This window comes from Lepus europaeus, chromosome 12, assembly GCF_033115175.1.
Source record: "Lepus europaeus isolate LE1 chromosome 12, mLepTim1.pri, whole genome shotgun sequence".
Taxonomy (NCBI): Eukaryota; Metazoa; Chordata; class Mammalia; order Lagomorpha; family Leporidae; genus Lepus; species Lepus europaeus.
This window is the reverse complement of record NC_084838.1, coordinates 23205376-23230920: the sequence shown is the minus strand read 5'-3', so window position 1 is coordinate 23230920 and position 25545 is coordinate 23205376. Positions and strand designations below refer to the sequence as shown.

The 25545-nt window shown below is 42.8% G+C and overlaps 1 protein-coding gene across 5 annotated transcripts in view; it reads right to left on the bottom strand.

Moving 5' to 3' along the window:
* LPAR1 (lysophosphatidic acid receptor 1) overlaps positions 1 to 25545 on the bottom strand; it is a 144965-nt gene that overhangs the window by 48659 nt on the left and 70761 nt on the right. For all 5 annotated transcript variants that reach the window (XM_062207767.1, XM_062207768.1, XM_062207766.1 and 2 more), the window contains one exon: positions 10099 to 10846. In XM_062207767.1, coding sequence (XP_062063751.1) covers positions 10099 to 10846 — 748 coding nt within the window. The remainder of the gene's footprint in view (positions 1 to 10098; positions 10847 to 25545) is intronic.

Below are 25545 nucleotides of genomic sequence, written 5' to 3'. Positions count from 1 at the left end.
TTGCCTGAGATCACTCAGCAAACCCTCACACATCAACCACGATAGAATTCCAGTTTTACGTTCATCTTGAAGACATTCAATGCCCAGCCAGAAAACAGCACTCCTATAACCCTTTGCATATTGTATACATAGCACAAGTATACTGTGTTTACTTACATAGTAGATTGTACTTATTCAAACTATCATTCATTATCTACGAAGATGAGGGCTCCCTGAGAGCAGAGTCTACATTTTCTCCATAGCAGTGAACTTAGAAACATACAATAAGTGTTTGTTGTCAAAATAAACCATTATTAGCAGGTCACACTGTAACCGAGCCTTACAAATGCCCCTGACAGGTGGAGCTGCTTCACTGTAGCAATCCCAGGACAAATAGAATGGAAGTCGTGATTGAATCAAGTTGGATTTCAGGCTGCACAAGTGTATTTCTACTGTAACTGGGAAACCCACAACACTCTCGGTTCAGACTAGCTCAATTAGTCATTCAACAAATAGCTAGCGTTTGCTAAGCCCTGAGACCTGCTCAAGGTGCTGGGATGTAAGACAAAACCTTGTCCATGAGGATCCTCCAATGAGATGGACCAGGTCGCACGGAAGAGTCAAAGAAATGAAACCCCCTTTCCTTCCTGGGTGGATGACGACGAAGCCGAAGACCGCAGGATTTGTAGATGGTTACATTGTGAAGATGGGATCCCATTCACTTACCACTTCCCCCTATGGATCAAAAGGACACAGAATGGTGCTCTAAATGATATCTGGGTTGCCAGGAGTGCCTTAAGTGTGGCAGATGCATCTGAAGGAGCCAATGGCTTTTAAGAGATATTGGCAGAGCAGCCTCTGCCATTCCAAAATTCATATTAGTCAACACCACTTCCTCATCTTCAGGAAACGTCCATTTCCTTGATGCTCACAGAACTTCTCATACACAGAGTTGAGGCTCAACGAACAAAGTATAGCCAACACTGCAATACAGATATATCTTTGGAAAACCAAAAGCTTTACAGATAAAATGTACATCCTATTCCTAGAGCCAACAGCTGCTAACGACAACAGTACCTTTATAGTATGTCAAAGAAATGAAGTGACATCTCAAACAGCAAATCCACTATTGTGATTTGGTGTGTGGGGAGGTGTGGATGCCACTGTCAGAAAAAGAGAAAGAGGGGCCGGCATTGTGGCAAAGCTGCTTAAGCCACTGCCTGCAATGCCAGCATCCCGTATGGGTGCCGGTTCAAATCCCAGCTGCTCCACTTCTGATCCAGCTCCCTAATAATGGCCTGGGAAAGCAGCAGAAGATGGACCAAGTGCTTGGCACCCCGCTACCAACATGGGAGACCCTGAAGAAGCTCCTGCCTCCCAGCTTCGATCTGGCCGGGTCCCAGCTGTTGTGGCCATCTGGGCAGTGAACTAGCAGATGGAAAATAGTGCGCTTGCTCTCTCTCTCTTTCTCTCTCCCTCTCTCCTTCCCTCTTTCTCTCTGTAACTCTGAGTTTCAGAAAAATGAATAAATCTTTAAAAGAAAAGAAAAAGAGAAGGCGGAAGGATGTTCACGTGGGCCAGCCCTAACAGTCCTGAAAGCCATTGCCACCACGTATCACCTGCTTTCTGCAAGCCAGACTCTGCACTAAGCGGTTTACATCAATCAGTTTGACTATTGCTCACAATGCACTAAGTGGTTTACATCAATCGGTTTGCTTACTGCTCACACGCTTTGGACAAGAAAGATCCTACTATCCTCAATGGATTAATTCTGAGACTGGGGCTCAGAGAAGTCATTTATTCGGGGTGATGGAGTGAGTAAGCAAGGAACCAGGACTGGGACTTGCAACACTGGCCCATCTCACCCTGGATGCCGGCTCTCAGCCCCTTGGCCACAGGGATGCCCAGTGGTCACCACGGTTTATCTGCGGCCTCTCACCATCATTCATTACCTTTAACGACATGGACGGATACTTTTGCAACCTACTCATTTACACTGAGGGAGCCTCCGCAGGAGGAGGGCTGAGTCAGACCTAAAATAAGAGAGGGCTTCATGTCCTGGTGCCTGTGCCCACACCTCCACAGGCACTGTTAGGTCTGCGTGGTATTTTGGGGTTTTGTTTCTGTTTAAAAGTTGCTTCTAAGTAAAAATATTTGAATGGAGATGGGCAACAAAGGGGTACAAAGAACTGGTGTTGCAAAGCTGTTTTTGGTTCTGACCTGAGCCTGGGGCTTGGGGTCTGGGCAGGCCTGTGGGACTGCTGCAGGGTGTGTCTTCTGGCCACCAACCGGGGTGCCAAGCCGGACCAGGGGCTGGCTCAACAATCAAGGCTCTCATGAATATCCTCCCGGGTTCTTCCTCAAAGAACCCTTCACAGGGACACCACTGGACCTGAGGAGACTGGAGGTAGCTTTGATTCCTTTTTTTGGAGCAGCAGGGTGTGTGGCTGGTCACCTGTGGCCAGGGAATAAGGGACTTGTGTCTATTCCCTTGCCCTAGCAAAAGCGCCAACTGGACACCTTTCCTTCCAGCCACACGGCTTTCCACAGGAACATAAAGGCCTAAAACTCATTTCTTTGACATAATACTTCATAAGTGCATCGTTTCCTTTAACAGAGGAAGAGTGCTCTTTTTACCTAACTTTTTAAATTCATTTGAAAGACAGAGAGAGGGAGATAGCCTCCAGCCACTGGTTCACTCCCCAAATGGCTGCAATGGCCAGGGCTAGGCAAGGTGAAAGCCAGGGGCCAGGAACTCCACTCAGGTCTCCCACGTGAATGCAGGGGCCCAAGTTCTTGGGCCATCCTCTGCTGCTTCCCCAGGTGCACTAGCAAGAAGCTGGATTGGAAGTGGAGCAGCCGGGACTCAAACTGAGGCTCTGATGTGGGATGCTGGAGCAATAAGACAGTTAAGTTCACTGTACCACAACCCCAGCCCCAGGGATAGTGGTCGTAAAAGTGAATCATTAAAGAAGATAGTCCAGCTACACACACATACTTTTATTCCAATTCCATTGTTAAGTTTTTCACTAGAAAGTTTTACATGATTGATCCACAGGGAATACTCCTTATAAATAGATCCCCGATTAATCTGGGAGATTAGACTAGCCAACTTGTTCCTACAGAAGTTACAGAAAGTCACTTGCCAAGCAGCACTCAGACAGGTAAACGTAAGTGAGGAAATACACACATGGAGTACAGTACAAACCTGAAAAAAGAAAAACTGAATGAAAAGATAGCAATGCGCTGCTGTTATTAAGAAAGTTAAAGGATGCCAATATTTGCAACTGCTGCATAATGCCACACCAATTTGGTTTCAGGTGCCTTTGTCAATGCTTCACCACAGAGATGACCAGTTGGTTATAATGAGTCCAAATTCAAGGTGATCCTTTCTATGGGGACCGGTTCCCTTCATAGCCACAATGTTTAGACCTAATCCTAAGCAGCCACATAAATACACTGTGTAGTTTACAAGGGGGGAAAAAATGGAAAGTGCGCCTGATTAGGGTGATGGCAACGCAGGCCAGCATTTGCCAATGAACGTGGGAGTGGGAGTCTTCTCCTTTGTAAGAGGAAGGACGTAGATGGTGTCATTATAAAGAACCCTTTCTAGCTCTAAAATTCTAAGTCCAGACCTTTACCGCAAAAAAAAATAAATAAATAAATAAAAAATAAAAAAATCTCCAGTATCATTCTTACACGGTGGCACAAGCCCAGGAATGAACAAGCTCCACCTCTGGAAAGCCAAAAGAGAACCTGGAGAGAACAGACACCAACAGAAAGCAGAGCCCAACAGGAGAGGGACCACACAACCTGGGTCGCCCAGAACAGGCGAGGTCTGCAAGTGTTGTCCCAGTATCCCAACAAATTAGTGTCTGTTTTTATTACCGAAAAGGTCTCAGTGTGGATGGTTAATTCTGATGATCCTACCTATAAGGAACTGGTGTTCACTTTATCTTGAGGGGCCCTGTAGCCTCTCCCATCGCCTAAGGCAGAAGCCCCAAACTCCTTCATATATTCTGATGGTACTGCCCCTCTAATGGAAACTGCACCCGGATACCCACTCTACACTAATCACACCTGCCTACAGTTCCACAGAGGTGACAGCCCTCGCCTGTACTGTGGCTCACCTCCTCCTCCTCCACCTCTGCTGAGACTGCTCCACACTTCCTGCTCTGGGAGACCCTCGCTTCCCTCCACTCCGGGTTACACTGCGCATACCTCCCCTGGCACACAGCTCCTACTGCCTTTCACCTCTTCCTAAGTCTCCTCTACTACACCATAAACTCTGTAAAGAATTTCCCTTACTTATCTTTTCATTCCTTGACACTCAATGATATGCTTGTGGATTTAAACTGAAAAGAGAAGTATGTAAGAATCCACTGGCAGGATGCTAGCCAAATTAGCTTTCATCAGGATGAACAAGAAAACAGCAGGCTTAAACTTATCTGGCTCCTACCACCAGCACCATGACAAGTGATAATCTCTTAAATGGGATGTGGAGCGTCAGGGTCCTGTAGATGGAGGGTATAGTCCACAAGTATCTCAGCTCTTCCAGCCAACAAACAGAATGATCTTAGACAAGTTACTTCTCCCATAGTAACCATTTTGTATGGGGGAAATGCAATTTTCATTGTTAAAGGGGTTACCAACAACCCATGAAGCAAAGAGCCTAGTGTTGACATTGGCACAGAGTACATAGGTAAGAAGGGATAACTTAGCTTCAGTGGTGATATTTTGCAGCCAAAACAGATCAATATCTTCTTCTGCAAAGCGATAAGCACCACCTGAACACTGGATTTATCTTACTTTATGTCTCTCCCAGGACACAGACACACACATACACACACACACACAACATTCACTGTGATCATTAGGATTTTTCTCCTTCCAAGTTTCCTCCTTTTTAGTGACTTTCCCAGAAGAAGCAGCATCACGAAGAACAGAACCAGAAAGGAACAGACGTACAGCTCCAGGCAGACCGTGGTCAAATAAGGAAGCAGATCTTGACCGCCACTCTGATTCAACCATGGAACAGACTCAAAAGGAATTCTTGGTAAAGTGTCAAACATGGAGAATTCAAGCCTGGGGAGGGACTGCATGACTTCACCCCGGGACAATGAACCCTCTAGTTAACTACACCTGGAACAAAACACTTCCTCAATCACAGCCAGTCACTCACTGATGCTGCCACGCCAGAGAATGGAAAAGGGCAGACGAAACGAGCGTCATGGCATCATCAAAAGAGAAAGGAAGAAAAGAGTTCTCCCTTAAAGCTTTCACTGCCCACAGAAACAAAGCACAGGCAGCCGCAGGCAGTATCAATGGAAACCAATGGGTCACAGTTTCAACTTAGCAACACCCTGCTGATGAAACTGAGACAAAACAGAGCGTGCACCAGGGGTTGTTTTCATTATAGAGAAGCAAGCAGGCATGGATGTGAAAAATTACCTGGGCACTGGAACCTGAGAGCCTGACTTTGAGTCCCAGCTCCTCTAGGTAATAGCTGTGTGGTCTTAGGCAAGTTTCTTCATGTCTCTGAACCTCAGTTGTTACTATACGGAAAATGAGGCTAAAAAAATCAATAGTATCCATATTCCATAAGGTTGTTATTTGCAAATAGTAATTTCTTTTTTTAAAAAAAAATATTAATTTATTTGAGAGGCAGAGTTAGAGGGGGAGGGGGGGAAGGAGAGAAGGGTAGATGGGGAGGGAGGGAGGGAGGGAGGGAGGGTGCTCTTTCATCTGCTGGTTCACTCCCCAGACGGCTGCAATGGCTGGAATTGGGCTGATGTGAAGCCCGGAGCCTGCAGTGTCTTCCAGGTCTCCCACATGGGTGTGGGAGCCCAAGTCCTTGGACCATCTTCCACAGCTTTCCCGGGCCATTATCAGGGAGCAGGATCAGAAGTGGAGCAGCCAGGGCATGAACCAGCACTCGGGATGCTGCGAGACGCTGGCATCACAGGCAGAGGCTCAACCTACTACACCACAGCACCAGCCCCAACAAATAGTAACTTCTAAGTGCTAGGCACGTGATTGATCCTAAATAAGTGTTTAGAAGATAAAAATAATTAAGATCCAATACTCACTTAAAAACAGCTTATATGCAACCTCATGCCTAACAAGCTGCTCCTGGTATTGCCATCAAAAATCTCAAAGGAGCCTTTATTTTTAAATTGTTTTCTAGGAACTCAGCTGCCGACCAACATATCCTTCTCTTGATCACCACAACTGTACAGGTCTAAAATCTGGAGGTCAAGGGCGGTGTTCAGCCTAGCAGTAAAGAGGCCGGTGAAGTCACATCAAAGTCCCAGCTTTGCTCCCAATTCCAACGTCCTGCTAAGGCAGACTGTGGGAAGCAGCAGTGATGGCTCAAGCCAACAGATTCTTATCACTCACAGGGGGAGATCTGCACCGAGTTGTTGGATGCTAGCTTGTTTATTCCAGGCGTGGTCACTGCAGGCATTTCAGGACTGAACCAGCAGATGGGAGCACTCTCTGTCAGTCTGTCTGTCTGTCTGTCTGACTCTCTCCTTCTCCCTCTATTCCTCTTTCTCCTCTGCATCTCTCTCTCTTTCTCGAATATTTAGTCCAGAGGTCATTGTGACAAAGTAAAAACGGAAAGAGCAGACTTTCCACACAGCTAATCACTGTGTAATTATCCCCAGAAAAAAATGAAAGCAAAACACACTGTTTGCTGCACACACATTGCATCTGGTTATTTTCCAATCTGGTGTGTCTGGATGAGAAGACACAGAATGGGACAGGAGTACAGCCAGGCCTGGCTCCCATACAGCTAAGTCAAGTAGCAACCACCATCATGAACCATGGCTCTCCCTGCTCCTCAGTTCTGAAGGCTCAGAAACGTGGTTTTGGCACCACATTCATTCATTCAACAGTTAGCTGTAGAGCATCTACTTTGTGCCCAACAGTGGAGACAGGCAATGTGAAGAGAACAAGTATTAAAGAGTACAACAGTTGTCTCTTTTCATGAAGCTACTAATCTGGCAAACACTGATACTAAAAATCAAATGTGCATAAACTAAAGCTAAAAAAAAAAAGTAGTCAATAGATTGATTTACAATGAGAGGAGTTTGGGTAAACCAGAATTCCCATTGCTACAACCCATTTTTTTAAATATATATAACCATACCCACATAGGGATGGACACTTGTGATTTAAGCAAGGAAATAAGCTATGTGAATGGCATTAGGTCTCACCTTGACAAACATCAGACTGGTCAGGACTGCAAATTCCCTCTTCTAAGCTTTCTATCTACTTCCCCGCATGGGCCCTGCTCATTCTTGCTGTTTTTTCTCAAGAAGAGTACAAACCATTCAGTGAATTCCTGCCTCCTATTTATAACAATCACACTTACCAAATCCCTTCACCTGTTACCCTGACTGGACTCTCGCATTTTCTGAAACTTCCTCCCCCTCATCGCTATAGAAATAATGCTATTTTATTCCAGAGTAGTCAACTACTTTGATCTCTGAAGAGCCCAAAAGTTTAAATCTCAGAGAGCCACATTATTTCTGATAATTTCTAGTTAGAGGTTTGTGAGGATGGGGTTGGAGAAGGGGTGTTTAGGGCATATGTACACTGTCTGTATAGCCTTATAAACCCTCCAAATAATGACCTCAACCTGGACAACAAGCCAAAGAGGCCCAAAAGTTTATTTTATTTGGATCATTAAGTATATTGCACACTGACGTATGATAGATATTATACAAAGATCAAAATTAAGACAAGAACTTAGCAGGTTCATTGTGCAAGGTAGTCGATTACTACTGGTGGTTCCATGACCTGTAAGTCCCACAGGATGTCTTAATAGAAAAAGCGCACACACATGAAAAAAAAATGTCAACCACCATTTAGGCCATCAGTAAATCAGGACTGAACCAGCAGATGGGAGAACTCTCTGTCAGTCAGTCTGTCTGTCTGACTCTCTCCTTCTCCCTCTATTCCTCTTTCTCCTCTGCATCTCTCTCTCTTTCTCAAATATTTAGTCCAGAGGTCATTGTGACAAAGTACTATTTGGGATAGTACAAAATATAGTAAAATGTCTCATGTTACTTAATTTCATACAAAAATGATGTCCATAGTAAATGAAAATGTATTCCATCCATATCATACAAAATATGTCCTTGGGGCACAAGGATGCTTAAGTTTTTTGTTGATAATTTAAACATACAAGAAAATCATTTTTGTACTTTACTAAATGTCACTGGACGGAATAAGACAACTTCACGTCTAAGGCAACAGGGAATCCCGTGAGGACAATACCCACATGATCTAGTCAGGCAGGGATCCAGTGAGGACATCACCCATGTGATCTAGTCAGGCAGGGAAACAGTGAGGACATCACCCACGTGATCTAGTCAGGCAGTCAGGGGATCCAGTGAGGACATCACCCACGTGATCTAGTCAGGCAGGGATCCAGTGAGGACATCACCCACGTGATCTAGTCAGGCAGTCAGGGGATCCAGTGAGGACATCACCCACGTGATCTAGTCAGGCAGGCAGGGCTGTAGTTGTGCCAGCAGTTCCAGGACCTACTTCTCATCCTTACAGGTCCAGAGAGGGACACAGAAATATATCCTGAAATTATCTCTGTGACATATTTATTCTACCCTAAAACAGAACTGGTACACCATCCAGAATGTTCATTTATTTAATGATAATTAGGGCTCCATTTCCTTCCAGTGACTAAAATTAATGTTATTCCCAAGTTCCATAGGAGACATATAACCCCAGGTTATAGTCACCCAATACTGCTTTATAAATTATTACAAAAAGAATTATAGGAACTTTCCAGTGAATTTCCATCAGGAAAGATGAAAAAATAAAAGGATATTTTTAAGATTTAAAAAATGTAATCAAACATTAATCTGAACACAGCCTATGGAGAACAGGTAATTCAATTGGGTAATTATTTAAACAAATCTCACTCAGTGAACTTTAAAACAGGCACTCTAAGCTTGAAAAGAAATGTTCTGTACGTGTGTATCCCCAAGGGCTGGCACAGAGGCTAGAAATTATTAGATGCTCTCTAACTATTTTCTGAGTATATAATGGAAGAAATGTACTCCTCTAGACCATCACCATAAATTTTCCATCCTGGAAAAAATGTTAATTAAAGGCAAAAGTAATGAGTCCATAAAAATAAAATCTTGTTGTTCACTTTGAAATATGAACTAATAAGCATAACCACAGGCAGAAAATTAGTGAAAGAAACAAGTTTTCATGCAGATGATTATCACTTATTCCAATCTGTTTTGTTCAGTAAATCTACACAAAATTTTGCTATACTTGCTTATAACAGTAACAATTACAGATGAGACAGGTAACTCATTTTGAAGTAAGTGAATAAAAATAGCTACATATAGTGGCCAGTGTTGTGATGTAGCAGGTAACACCACTGCCTGCAATGCCAGTATCCCATATGAGTGCTGGTTCATGTTCCAGCTGCTCCACTTCTGATCCAGCTCCCTGCTAATGTCTTAGGAAAGCAGTATAAGATGGCCCAAGTGTTTGGGTCCCTGCTACCCACGTGGGAGACCCAAATGAAGCTCCTGGCTCCCGGTTTCAATTTGGCCCAGACCCGGCTGGTGCAGTCACCAGGAGTGAGAGTATGGATGGGAGATCTCTCTCTCTCTCTCTCTCTCTCTCTCTCTCTCTCTCTCTGTCTCTCTCTCTGTAACTCTTTCAAATAAATAGATCTTTAAGAAAAAAAACTACACATGGAAACTATTCTTATTACACAAAAGCACTCTCTGAGAACCTGTAACATGGCATTACAAAGCAAAAATTCCCCTCTGTGGGCTATAAGGAAACCTTTCAAAAACTAAACGAATTTCATTGATTATTCTGATACTTCCAATACCGGACAGCCACACTTTTCAGGGATATCTTTCATGCCATCATCATTTATCCTGCACCAGCCACAGGGGCCCATAGTTCCCTAAAGCTGGTTCTGTGAATGGACTCTGTCACAGGCATTTGATATAAAAGTGCCTCTTCCCTGGTGGATACTCGCCACCACCATCGTCTACCACCACCACCAACACACAAATTTACACTGGCAGCCCATAAAGCGAGAGTCAAGAAGAAACTTACCAAGCACAATGACCACCGTCTTCAGAAGACTCATCATGGTGTCCCGATTCCTCCGGGGTCCAGAACTATGCCTAGACATCCTCATAGTCCTCTGGCGAACATAGCCAAAGATGTGCGCGTAGAGAACCACCATTACCACAAAGGTCACCAGGTTGAAAATGGCCCAGAACACTAAGTAGGAGTCACTGTAGAGGGGTGCCATGTTGGAGCAGTGCTCAATATCACAGATACAGTTCCAGCCCACACTGGGGATAGCACCCATGATGATGGCCATAGTCCAGATAACCACGATGACCACTACCACGCGCCGGTTGCTCATCCGTGTGTGGAGCTGCATGCGGAAAACTGTGATGTGCCTCTCGATTGCAATGGCCAGCAAGTTGGCCACCGACGCTGTCAGGCTAGTGTCAATGAGGCCCTGACGGAGGAGCCACGTGCTAACCGTCAGTCTCCGCGTGTTGGGTCCTGTGTTGAACATTAAGTAGAAGTAGGCCAACCCTGCGAAGAAGTCTGCAGCGGCCAGATTAGCCATTAAGTAATAAATAGGAAAATGGAAGCGCCGGTTGACGTAGATTGCCACCATGACCAGTAAGTTGGCCAACATGATGAAGATACAGACCGTAATTCCAAGTCCCATCACCAGCTTGCTCACTGTGTTCCATTCTGTGGCAAGGTACTTTCCACTCCGGTTATAAAAGAAGGCAATGGACTCATTGTAGAAGCACTGGGGTTCGTTCATGGCTGTGAACTAAAAGGGAGGAAAGATAGAAAGATGAGGAACAAAGAAAAAAAGAAGGCATATATCAAACTCAAAGACAGATGTGCATGTATATATTATATATATATATATACATATACACACACATACATAAATACATAAGGCTTTTATGGTGGTCTACAGCAGAAAAATAAAAGCGAAGAATCTGAAAATCTGACTTTCTATGATGTTCTGTGATTATGCTGAAACCCCAAGGTTTCTCACAGCATTACTGTCCTCCAGATTAAAGACAGCTGGAGTTAAATAAATGACAAGGTCTCTTGCTTGGTGGTTGCGTGTCATTGAAGTCTACTAGAAAAGCCACATGACCCAAAAATCTTGCTTAAAATACATGAGACAGACAAGAATTTTGCAGAACGTTGCAATTGGAGTATTTACCATAGTGAAATCTATTTTGACCTGTTATTTAGGGAATCTGTAAACACAGTTGGTTTATAGATAGGGTATCATTGCCCTATTATTTTGCACTTCTAGTCTCACATAGTATCTTCAATCTGTGACAGACATTTTATCATGCAGGTTCCCACAGGGATCATCCATCCCAACATTTCAAAAAGGTCACTATGCATCAAAGCTTCTTTGGCCAGAGCCAGCATTTGCTGTTCTACATTCCTGTGGTCAGCACAGCCTACCCCCACAACTCCTTATACCCAGAATAGCATTCATCAACCAATCTGTGACGTTGGAGGATCTTTTTCTTTTAGGAACACCTAAGATAACCTCTCAAGAGCTTTTGGCACTTTGCTCTGCAAGAAATGAAACATACTGAGACTGTATGAAGTAATATAATAAGTAAAACTACCTGTTTATGTTTCCTTATTTTGCAACATCATTAATTAGAATACACGCGCCTATGATTTGTGCTCTTATTTGAATCTAAAAAGGATAGAGGCAGCTTATCATAGAATAATATCTGTACTCAGTAAAACTATTAAAACAAAATTAGAATGTAGAAAGTTACATGGGAGAAACTAGGAAATTAAATATCACATAGAATAAATCCCTCATCCCAAAGCATCTAGTTTGTCTGAAATTTCTAGAATTAGAAAATATTTCTTAAGGACAGTTCACATTTTACTTTTTTCTTTTTATCTTGCTTCGTTTCTGATAAATTGCTTAGCACATATGATAGTTTTAACACTATTTTTGATGAGATTTTACTTACTATCCATAGTCTGTGCAGATGTTTACCCAACACTGACAATTTTGAAAGCAGGATAAGACATGTGAGTGGTTAGCCTTCTGACCTGGCCCATCACTAAGGTCCCTTTCCTCACATCTAGACTCTACTAGATTTTAGTTCAGAGTTCCAACATCACATCTAATATGCTGTATTTTACTCTATCATACTCCAGCATAAGAGTGAAGACCTAATCTTAACAAATGTTGGTATCTTATGTGCCTGCCTAAGTGCCTCATTCATGGGTGATCAAGGAACTTGACCTCTTGTGCTCCGATCCACCCCAAATTTTGCCATTACTATGAGTAATTCACCTAAATTTCTTGCCCCTCATTTTCGTGATGTCATCTCTAATAACTTCTATTCCATTACATCTCAGTCACCCACACCCAGTGGTTACACCCTGGGCCGTGTAACCACCCAGAACTACCTCCCTTTGGAAATAAGTGAGATAGTCTAATTACTCATCAAAACCTCCCCCACTGCAAAGTTTTCCTCATTTGACCCACCAAACTTCAGTGCTTTGAATGTCTCTGTGTCCTTGACCCTTCTGCTCCCCTCCCCCGCCCCGTGCATTATCCTCCCCACCTCCCCTTCCCCTTATCTGCCTTAGATTCCACAGAATATCATTCCAACCTCCTCACTGCTAACAGGAACACACTCACTTCTTGAAGACATTTGAGGTCAGATGTCCTTCAAAATTTTTCTGGTTTTAAGAACAGTTATACACTACATATTCCATATGCGCTGTCACTTTCCGGCACTCTATATGCACACACATTAACTTGTGAAGCAAAATATATGAGCATATATATTTGGTAAGTGGAGACTATAAATAACCTCACAACAGTTCATTCAGAGAAGTTTTGCCACCAAATGAGTAATGAGAAACCTTCAGTTTTCTGTTTCCCGAATCTTGGAACTTTTAGATAAAAGGAGAGAAGCATTTATCTTTCAATCTCTTTTCTTCACTGTACCTCCAAAACAATGTACTAGAATAACAGTCTTGGATGAATCCAACTTGCCGTTATCCTTCTGATAAATGTTAGACAAAATCAACATAGCTGCAGATTGCCCTCAGGATAATTTTAAGATGTTTGTTTTCAACTAGAATGTCAATGCCACACAAAAACCTGTTTTCCCCTCATCATTACTATATTTACTCTACACAACAGCAATTTTAAACTTATGTGCCATTCTCAAAGTTTTGAGCCCCATCTCCTCTCTCTACAACAGCAGTTGCCAAAAAAAGAGAAATAGAAATCATCAACTTGGAACTTCCTCACTTTTCTCTCAGTAAAAAGACAAAATTCCCTTTTCAATAATAAGTCCTTCTTTTCTCCTGTTATGACAGAAGTGCACCCTATTCCACCTGAGGGCTCTGAATCCCATCCCTTCCTGCTGTTCCAAGAACCTTGTTCTAGCAATTGCTTCCTTTCTTTTCCCTCTCTCCAGTTTCTTCCCCCTTCTCCTTCTATTCTATTATTTCCTGCTCTTGCTCTGCCTTCCCGTTCCCCTACCACCTCCCCTCCCTCCACTGCCATTCTTCCCTTCAACATTCAAGACTAAGTCTCTGTTGTCTTAGAAAACAGAAACAAGAAAAGGTCCCCATGATTCCAGGCTCTCCTCCTAACTCTGATCCTTTCTCCTTCACAGCTAAGTCCTCCCTAATGTCTGAGTGCCACTGATTTCCCATGGAATGGCTTCGCTCCCTACCTCTCCACTAAATCCACCCTAGTCAAATCCTTGAGATTCATGTACCTTCTCAAAGTCATCCTGATCCTTGTGTAGCTATTCTATTCTAATGGAAACTTTTCAGTCCTCCCCTTTTGACCGAGAGGCTCTTTATGGAAAATTCTCTTTCCCTGGCTTCTGTGATGTTATACTCTTTGGGGTTCTGATTCTTTTCCATGGCTGGTCTTTCCCAATCATTTTCGGAGGCTCCCCTTCCTCTGCCCAATATGCATGTTTCTGCATTATTTGTGTTGTCAATCATTCAATAACTTCATTGAATTATCTATTTAGATTTCAACTACCTCATCTATCCCAAATATTCCCAATATGCCTCTAATCCATATTTCCTTACTTAGCCCTAGTGAATTGCCTGCTGCTATCTCTACGAACTATCTTATAAGGTACTTCAATTTCAGTGTTCAAGATCAAACTCAAACCATAATCCCCCACAAGACCCCCAACTTGCTCCTTCTCTACTCCTTACACTGTGGGCTAGAGACCCACTATATATCCTGGTTGCCCAAGTGCTAAACCTGGGAATGTCTCCTTTTCCCCTCATCCTCATCATTTAACTCAATAATCGAATCATGGAAATTCTCTCAAATATCTACTCCAGCTGTCCACTTTATGCCACCTTCATGGCCATCACGGGCTGTGTTCTCTCTTACCTCTGTTTCTCAGTATCAGGGAGCAGAGTGATTTCCTGTGTCAGGATTACCTGGAAGATTTGTAAAACAGACTGCTGGCCATGCTCTAAGAATGGCTTCAGTGGATTTGTGGTGAGTCCTGGGTAAGTGTTACTGCTGGTACAGGGACCATTCCCCAGATTTTTCTTTTTTTTAATTTAATTTATTTATTTGAGAGGTAGAGTTACAGACAGTGAGAGGGAGAGACAGAGAGAAAGGTCTTCCTTCTGCTGGTTCACTCCCTAAATGGCATCAACGGCTGGAGCTGCGCCAATCCGAAGCCAGGAGCCAGGAGCTTCTCACATGGGTGCAGGGACCCAAGGACTTGGGCCATCTTCTACTGCTTTCCCAGGCCATAGCAGAGAGCAGGATCGGAAGAGGAGCAGCCAGGACTAGAACCGGTGCCCATATAGGATGCCAGCGCTTCAGGCCAGGGCTTTAACCTGCTGCGCCACAGCGCCAGCCCCCATCCCCCAGTTTTTATCAGCTGAGGTGTTATTCTTTCCAGTCACTGTCCCCATTCCTAAATCTAGGTAACATGTTTCCTCCCATAGTTCCCTACAGTTCTCCTGCATTAACACTTGATAGACTGTACAATAATTGTTGAATTATCTGTAAGTTCCCCTCCTCTGGGCTAGAAACTCTCTGAGAGTGGAAATTCTAGCTTTCTTGTATGCTGCTGTTTAACATCAACTGTTAGTTGCAGTGGATACTAAATATATATTGGTTGTATCAATAAACTAGAGCTAATCCGCAACATGTTTACACTTTGCAAGTTTACAGTTGTATATACAAATATAAGACTCTATTCTTTTCTTCATCCTTTGTGACTACTTTCTTTGGGCAAAGAGAAAATTTTGGAACCAAATTTCAAGCAAATATTATTTCATAGCATTCCAACTTCTGAACGTGAATTACCAACAAAGTTAAGTAGGTATACGTGCGGCTTCCAAATTAGAAAAACTATACAGCTAAGGATGACAACATTTTAAAAAGCATGAATTCTTCTAAGAATAACAAAACTGACAGATTTTCTCTAGTGGTATCACATGTGCTGAATCAGCATGCCATTCCTTTTCTCTCAAAAAATTAAGTTATTATACTCTAAAAACCATACCATTATAATGAAATAACATGTGGTTTTTAGAACCTCAGTTTCATCATTTGTGAAATGAGGAAATTGGACTAAGTTATCCACAGGTTGAACATCTCTCATCCACAATGCTTAAGATCAGAAGTGGTTCAGATTTTGATTTTTTTCAGATTTTAGAATATTTGTGCAGACATAATGAGATATTTTTGGACTGAAACCAAGTCTAAACATGAAGCACATTTGTGTTTCACATACACCCAATACAGATAGCCTGAAGGTAACTGTATACAATGTTTTTAACACTTTTGTATATGAAGCAAAGTTTTGTGATGTGGAATCTTCCATTTGTGGCATCATGTTAATACTCAAAAAGTTTCAGATCTTGGAGTATTTCAGATTTTCAGATTAAGAAAGCTCAGTCTGTACTCAAGCTCTTTCAGATTTAAAATTTTATATGAGGATTCTGGGTAATAATTCTATGTTTCATGAACATTACCAGCCAAATATTAAACTAGTACAAAAGGCAGTAGGAATTAAAAAATAGTATGGGTAGAAAAAGACCAAGAAAAAGCAAGGCAGATTTCAGCTGGATTTAGAAGAAGAGGACAAACTGAAAAAAAGAGCCAGCTCTCTCCTCCTATCACCCGCACACAGCAGCGGGACAGGAGAAGCCAAGGAGAATTCCAACAGTTATCAGAAGGGCAGCAGGAATGGGCTTTCTATCCGCTCAGGACCTCGGGGGCTCAGGCAGAAAACCCACAACAAATGAAGAGAGAATTGGATTTAACTTCAACTGGACTACAAGACAGTAAGATGGCCATGGCTGTCAAGATGGAGCAACCAGGGGGAAAAAATGCTCAATACAAGGGGGAAAAATGCAGTCCCATAAGGACCACCCTGAAAAGCAAAAGAAAACATCTCACCCAGAAGCAGACTTATGAGAGGAAAAAGACAAAGAGACAAAGGGAGAAAGGAAAACATTAAATGATGGGATATTTTTTATTTGTGTTTTCAGTGTGCTAAGTTATTAGCAGTGAAACTAGAACAAGCCATTATGTAAAACCTACACGAAAATCGCATTAGTTTCCTACTGCTACTACAGCAAATTGCTAGAACCTTAGTAGTTTAAGTACATAAATTTGTGCTGTTGTGGTCCTGGACGTCAGAAGACCAAAATGTATCTCACTGGGAGAAAACCAAGGTGTTAGCAAAGCTGTGTTCCCAGAGGCTCCAGAGGAAAATCCAGTTCTTTCTTCTAATATACAGGGGTTGCCCACATTCCTGGGCTTGTGGCCCCTTCCACATTCAAACACCACTCATGGCGGTGAGCCGTCTCCCTCTGCATCACTCTGACAATGACTCGTCCACATCCTCTCCCATACAAAGTGCCCTTGTGACTCCAAGCCCACGGGAATAACCTAGGATAACGTCCCCACTTCAAAATCCTTAACTGAATCTCATCTGAAAACTCCCTTTTGCCCTGTAGGGTGGCACATTCACAGCTTCTGGGACTGAGTAGTAGAATTCTTCAGCAGCCATCACTGTGCTTACCAGGAAAAACTGAAAACAATTTCTGAATGAAAAATAGTAATGCAATGAAGTAGAAAAGGGCTACAGACAACAAGCACAGAAGGAAAGGAAGAATATATGAGGGTCCTTCCAAGAGTCTTTGGGACAAAGAATTAAAAGATGTACATTTGGTGCACAGAAAGTTTGAAACTGATGTATTTGTTCGTGGAAAGCATGTATTTTGAAAAACTTATGCATGGATTTCAAAACTCCATTTTATCCCAGAATAAACGTATCTTTCAATTCCATTTTTCCATGAACTTTTTGAAAACAATGTGTTTAGGCAATTCACAGAAATGAAAACCTTAAAGGACAATAATCACAGGGGGGGAAAAATCATCCTTATAAGGCATTAAAGAAAGTTAAGTACAAACTGCAGTGAGATTCAATTTATCTCTGTCAGGCTGGCAGAAATGAACAAATCTGAATGCATCCGTAGCTGGTGAACGCAGGTATGAGTCCTGGAGAAAAGGTCAAAGTGTCATGTACAGCGCTTATCCTTCCTCTCTGCTTGTCAATTGCAGTAATAGGAAAAGTCATCACTTTTTTGTAGTGAATTAATCATTCCATTTCATGACTTTGGCATCAGCATACTTAAATGTATTTTTGACAATTACTGCTCCAATTTAAACACTATGTTTTGATTCTTACTCCAGTAATGTGAGAATTACTCGCATATTATTAGTACAACAGCTCTGAAAAAGTTTGGCAAAATCCACTGACGTTAGACATGTTCATACACTAGACTGAGAGTCTAACCTTACTAAAAAAAAAAAAAAAAAAAAATCACTCAAGTGCCCAAGGAGACACTCAGGAATTTTCATTGCTCCTGTTCCATAATATTAAAATGTTAAAAGCAACATTAATATTCATCAATTGGAGAATGGATAAATTGCAATATACTCAGAAAGGCATACTATAAATCAGTTAGGATAAACAAAGTAGAGCTTTATGTATGTTAGCAATTAAAGCCACTTGCACAAGTCTACATGTGTTATACATTCTTATGAATGTAAACACTTGCTGAAATCTACTATATATTGTTTATAATTTTCCCACATACATATATTCCCGTAAATGCATTCAGACAGAAGACAATCATCAATTTACGGTCTGGGCAAAGAAGCTAACAGAATTGTGAAAGACTACATTGGGCCTCAATTTATTTGTAATCAATTTTTTTTATGTATTAAAGCCCAAAAGATTTTGAAAAATTAAAATGTTAAAATTCTACATAGCTGAGTAACAGAGACATTATGGTATTATAATTCTCTGTATATTCTTTACTATGCTTCATATAGTCATACTTCATTCAAAGAAAAAGAAAGCTAATTCAACCTGACCCATTAAAAGAAGGAGGGAAGGGAAATGCTAGTTCCTTCATCTGAAAAGTAGAGAGAAAACCATCAACTTCTTTCAAAGACTGAGCATGTATTATTGCTGTAATGACTTTTCTCCTGAAACTTAAATCAATATCCCAGAGAGCTTCAACCTTCCTAAACCAAACACCATCCCTAAAATGCAGTCCTACTTGAACAAACAGATCAAAAGAATTAAATAATTCATCTTATGAAGTAAATAAATTCTTTCCTGCTGGCCTGTTCTTTTCATAGGCTAGTAATAGAACATACTTCATCAACTTGTTCAATTTTAAGAGACAGCATTGTGTGCCTGTTTCTTTCCTCTTCTTTTCCTTTTTGGAAGAAATTTTTTAAATGTTATTTTCATCTACTTGAAGCTGATTCACTTGCCAAATGTGCCCACAATGCCCAGGGCTAGGCCAGGCCAAAGCCAGGAGTTCTGAACTCCATCCAAGTCTTCCATGGGGGTGGCAGGCACCCAAGCACTTGAACCACCATCCGTGGCCTCCCTGGAAGCATTAGCAGGAAGCTGAATGAGAAGCAGCCCAGCCAGGACTCAAACCAGCCCTCCATAAGGGATGGAGGCAGGCCGAGCAGCCCAACTTGCCACACTGCAACACTGACCCTACAAAGGCTCATCTCTTTCAGTTTTTACAATCATCGCCCACCTCACCTTACTGTGACTAGCTTGGAGAAAGCAACTGAATACAAAATAAAAAGCAGCATTTAGTATTTTAGATTTCAAGAGCAGTTTTCATCATTTTTTGTAAGATTTGATTCATCTATTTGAGAGCTTGTGTTATAGACAGAGAGAAAGGTCCTCCAACCACTGTTTCACTCCCCAAACGGCCACAATGGCTGAAGCTGGGCAGATCCGAAGCCAGGAGCCTGAAGCTTCTTCCGGGTCCTCCACGTGGGTGCAGGGACCCAAGCACTGGGGCCATCTTCTACTGCTTTGCCAGGCTATAGCCGAGGAGGAGCAGCCAGGACTAGAACAAGTGCTCATATGGGATGCCATTGCCGCAGGTGGAGGCTTAGCCCACTGTGCCATAGTGCCAGCACCACAATTTTAATCATTTTAAGAAACGATTTATGCAGAAAGTACCTAAAGAACTCTCTGTAATTGTATATTCTGACTACATCATTTGCAAGATGGAAACATCACAGTGTGGATAATTATAATCCTCACATCCCATGATATCCCCTATCATTTGCTATCTCATTTCTTCTGCCCCTTCTTTCTCCACTGCCACAGAGTTGAACTGCCACTTACAGCTTCGTTCTCACCCAAGCGCTCCAAGCAATGCCTGAAGGAGACGGTGAGATGATCAGGGGTGAAGTCTCCCCACTCTGACACGTTTCACAGAGGTGGAATCTGCATGTGACCATGACAGCAGATTCCCACGGGATTCATAGGCCATGGATGGGGACCTCTGAACCTCCCTTCCGTTTTTTGCCATTTGCTGTAGTCATCTGATCAACCACAATTAAATTAATTAATGCTACACAGAGTCCTAGAGTATGTACAAAGTCCTGAATTTGGGACCCACGCTGGAATTCAAATGAGTGGCTCTTCCTCTGCTGGCTGGCGCAGTCTCATCTAGGCATCACTGTCTGAAAAACCACCTGCTGGACATTCTGACTTTGGAATCAAGAGATACCTAACTCACCAACAACCATACCCCTCTTCTCTTATGGCAGGGCTCAACATCTTGGTACTAACCAATGCCTGCATCCTCTAAAGCTGCTTTACTTTCAACCTGAGCTCTCAGAAAGCACTCTGCTCCACAACCCATCCTGATGCTAAAGGGTGGGATCAGCCCAGTTCCACTTCTCTCCCAGCCTGAGCCTGCCCAAGACAATCGTTTATGAAACGGGAAGTTTAACTAAGGCCAAGTGATGCTATGTAATTACCAAATGGCGGTACCATCACCCAGCAAATGAAGGGGTTTTTTTTTGTTTGTCTGTTTGTTTGTTTTTAAATGATGGTCTTACTACAGTAAGGTAAAGGTTTCAAAAGACAGAAATCCCTTAGCCTCCATGATTATGGTTTAAAAAAAAAAAAAAAAAAACAGTCATTGTCCCATGTTGGTGTTTACTCACATTGAAGACGCAACAAAAATTCAAAGAAGAGAAGTTAGGAGTGTGCAAAGGAAAACAGGAAACAGCGCTATAATGGGCAGTAAGGGGAAGGCCACCCCTCTTTGAAGGGTAAAGAAGTAGTTCCATTAATCATGAAAGCGTATACCAATTAAAAGGGATGTATTAGAAAGAAAAAGTAACATAAAGGTATCGTTTGGGGCCTACCGTGGGTGCCCCTGCACAATTTTGTGTTATGAAACGAAAATTCAAAGTGTGCTCTCGGATGCCAAAACAGGATATTCCCTCAAACTTTGTCTGCGTTTATAAACACAAAGGAGCGTGGATGAATTTAAATTGCAATACGAGAACAACTTGTATTTCTAATAGAAACACGCTTCGGGATGGAGTCAGTCAGACAGCGCAGTGTTTATCTGCACATGCATTTATTCCTGGCAAGACGTTGGTGTTTTCTGCAGAGTGTTTATCCAAGCTGACTTTCCTCTGATGGGTCTCCTGGCACACTACATACGCACACCATACACACGGGCCATATGGAGCCATAAGCACGTTCCCCTGGAAAGAACTCCCAGAGTAAGCACGCAAAAAGCAGAAGGAACTCACACATGTCTGCTCTCTATTACAGGCTGATACTGCACACAGCACTTAACACATGTTTTGCTATCTCAACTTCTAAGCATAGTGCATATTCTTTAGATTCAATAGGTTAAAAAAATAATGAAAAAGAAACTGAAATAGATCCCTATGTTGAAAGATCTCTTAGCTGTAGCATACAAAAGCCTAGATTTGAACAAAAATGTACAGGATGGATTTAGACCCATGCATTGTCTTTTCTCAATTCCGTGTTAGCGGGAGCCAGACCCACACTGTGTATTCATTCTGTGGGGACACACTTCTGTCCACGCTGCAGTCTGAAAGGCCTCGCTGTGAAGAAGATACCCACAAGCCCTTAAAGGCTCCGAATTCAAACTGCTGCATTAATCCCCTCCCACTGGAGCCTTCAGCGGGAGTCTCCTGTATTCTTCAGTGGCGAAATATTCTCCTTATAATTGCCATCTACCTCCCCATTTAGCGAATAAAGTGGGGGTGGGGGTTCGAAGTTGCCTCTCGGGGTTTATACAGAAGAGTAAAGTGATCTCGTCAACGGGTTTTTGAAAAAGCCAATTAATACAGCAACTGCAAGAACACTTTCAGGAAAAGCCATTGGAGAAATCTGAATACAAATTGAATATAAAGCAGTATTAAAGAGTTCTTCTGATTTTGTTAAAAGTGATAATGCTATTGTGGTTTACGTAAGCAAATTGGAGTTTAGAGATAAATACTGTCATATAAAAGGTGGGATGAGATGACAAGATGTCAGAGATTTGCTTTAAAATACATCATCCTCCCAAAATGGGAGCAAGTGAAGTCAGTGTAGCAAACTGTTAATAATTGTTAAATGTAGGAGGTGGCTGCACTGAGATCTAGTACGAAATTCTTTAAATTTTTGTGAATGTTTGAAAATTATGATAACACAAATTTTTTAAGATCTTATTTTTATTTATTTGAGAGGCAGAGTTACAGACAGAGAGAAGGAGAGACAGAGAGAAAGATCTTTCATCTGCTGGTTCACTCCCCAAATGGCTGCAAGAGCTGGAGCTGAGCCAATCTGAAACCAGGAGCCAGGAGCTTCTTCCAGGTCTCCCACATGGGTATAGCGGTCCAAGCACTTGGGCCATCTTCTACTGCTTTCCCAGGCCACAGCAGAGAGCTGGATCAGAAATGGAGCACCCAGGATATGGACTGCTGCCCCTATGGGATGCTGGTGCCACAGGCAGAGACTTAGCCTACTACACCACAGTACCAGCCCTGATAAATTGTTTTTAAAGTCTTTGAACCTCAAAATATGCAGCTAATTTTGTGTAGATTTCAGTTTCTTTGATCCAAAAGTAACTAATCTCTAGTAACAGAAATAAAACTTTCTAAAACATAGATTTTGGAAGCATGACACAGTTTGTTAAAATGATCTATAGGTCATAATGTTTGAAAAAAATTACCCTCTAATAGGCAAGTAGAGACCAATCAACTTTTACTGGATTACTGGGGCGAAGAATTAGAGGAACAATCTGTTAAAGACAATGAAAAATCTACCCTAAGACATGAAAAATCTACCCAAATTCAAACCTTTAATGAAAGCTACAGAAAAATCACTTGAAAGTATCAAAATATCTTCACGCTTGGCTTAAAACCAAAGTGGCCACTTAGCAAATGAGAGGCAGAGTGAAACCTTCTAAAATACTGAAGGAAGAGATTCCTTCTATGTGGAAACAGACAGGAGAGCTGGATGCCTTTAAGTTCTCATGCACCTGTTCTGGTCTCTAACACCAGCTTGGGCTGGGGTTTGAGAGAAGCCACATCCCTCATTCAAGTATCGAACTACTGACCCTTCCAATAAACACACTAAAACTTGCATTCCAAACTCTACCCACAGCAACCTGATCAATCACAGTTAGAGTAGTGCTCCACAGAGTTCTAGAAACAGACAGCGGCCATCAAGAGTGGCCAAGTTGAGTGTTTTGGTTTCCTATCCCCTTCCACCTCTCGCCAGTGTGTGCCGGATGTGAGCCCAGCACCTTCACTGATGGACAGATTCCTGTCTCTGAATGCATCCCTGGAGTGTACTTATCAAAGCAAGCTGCCTATCAGCGTCTAGACTAGCACAACTACAAATCAGCTACACACACAGAGCTTTCCTGCCGCTGCTAGCCCAGTTTCACCCTAGCATTCACCTAGCTTTGTGAGAGCGAGGTGCCATCTCAGCAGGAGAAAACGGAAGTCCCTCTTGCCGTGCCGGCAGGAGCAAAGCAGAGCGAACAAACTTGCTCCACTTCAAAGCACAAGGCTTATCTTTCACTAACTACACTGCGATCCCAGCAGGGGCGACAATGAACTCTTTCTTCCCTCTTATTGTTTGAAACAATCACTGGCTATTTGTTCATAGTAATTAGTTTATATCTAGAATTAAGCAGCCTTGATTAAAAAATATTCTTGGCTACCAATGACTAGAGGAACAAACAAAACTAAAACTTTTTTTTTAAAATTGTTTTTGCCTTAGGAAAGGATTTTTCAGGCCTTTCACACTCCCTGAATTCAGTCTCAAGAATGCAAATTGTTGTACCAGACAATACCAGGCTGAGCTGACCGAGTGAACTGCTTATTATACTTCGCCTAAGGAAATGCTGCATTTAAATAAATATTTTTTTTCTTCTCTGAACCTGGAGAAAGTTAATAATAGGAGAGAAGACATCAGTGTTGGCTTGGAGGCAAGGGCAAGTTAGCCTTGGACTAAAATTTGACTCTACAAATTACATGTGAAGAGTTGACATACAATCAGGAGACCCATCATTATGCACCAGAGGATCCTGGGAGTTAAATGACCCAATGGTCTACTTGCTGCAGAAGCACAGACTCCCTCTCCCTATGCCTTAACATGCCAGCTTTCAGCTCACTCCTTCCATATGGGCTGATCAGTCCCCAGCTACTGCTACCACGATTCGCAACAGCAGCCAGGATTCTCTGCATATAGAGAATAATGGGACACAACTACGCTGGTTGACAGCAAGCAAGAACTTGCTCAACAGAATTGTCAAGAGTCAGGAATTGAACTCAAGTCTAAGCTCCGAGGCGTGAGTAACCATTAAGATAACTGCATTGGCTCCTTTTTTTTTTTTTCTTTTTTCTTTTTTTGAAAGAGTTACAGAGAGGAAGACAGACAGAAAGTGCTCTTCCATCCACTGGTTCACTCCCCAAAGGGTCACAACAGCCAGGGCTGGGCCAGATCAAAGCCAGGAGCCCAGAGCTTCTCCTGGGTCTCCCACATGGGTGCAGGGGCCCAGGCACTTGGGCCAACTTCCACTGCTTTCCCAAGCCACAAGCAGGGAGCTGAATCAGAAGTGGAATAACTGGGTCTTGAACCAGCACCCATATGAAATGCTGACATCACAGATGGAGGTTTAATCCACTGTTTCACAATCCTGGCCGCTACACAGGCTTCTCTAAGATCAATGTTAAATTCCCTAATGTGGTTTGCACAGCCCTGTGACGTTTCTACCCTAACTCACCTACACTAATTGTTAGCATGTGTCAATTTCTGTAGTGTAAAATACTCTATGTGGCCAATTTCAAGCTACCAGCATGAAAGTCAAATGATACAAAATTCCTGAAACTCCAATCCATCCTCTGAGCTGATGACACTGGCTCTAGAGATGTCACCGACTACAACCCCATGCCCTGCTACACGGCGACCCAGCACACTCGATGCTCCACGCTGGGTTCTCTCTCTTCGGACATCTGACATTCTCCCACAGTAACCCCTACTCACTCATTAGCTCCCAGCCTCGTGCTCTTCCTCCAGAACCTTCCCTGATACTCAGTTTTATCTGGGTGCTCCGGCTTTACCCCTGGGACTCTCAACCAGCCTGTTCACGGCACTTGTAACACAGTGGCATAACTGTTTCCTTATCTGTGTATCTCCTATTATGTTTCTAAACTATCAAGTGGAAAGCCTTATTTATCTTATTCTGGGGTCCCCAGCTCTGCTATGGTGCCTGCTGAACACAGATGGGAAACACGTGCCAGTCAGTACGAGAGAAAATGAGAGAGAGAAGAGGTAGAGAGAGAGAAAGAGAGAGAGAAGTGAGATATTCCATCTGGGGGCCGGCACCGTGGCTCACTTGGTTAATCCTCTGCCTGTGGCGCCGGCATCCCATATGGGCGCTGGGTTCTAGTCCCAGTTGCTCCTCTTCCAGTCCAACTCTCTGCTGTGGCCCAGGAGGGCAGTGGAGGATGGCCAGAGTGTGTGGGCCCCTGCACCCACATGGGAGACCGGGAGGAAGCACCTGGCTCCTGGCTTCGGATCAGCACAGCGCCGGCCGTAGCAACCATTTGGGGAGTGAACCAATGGAAGG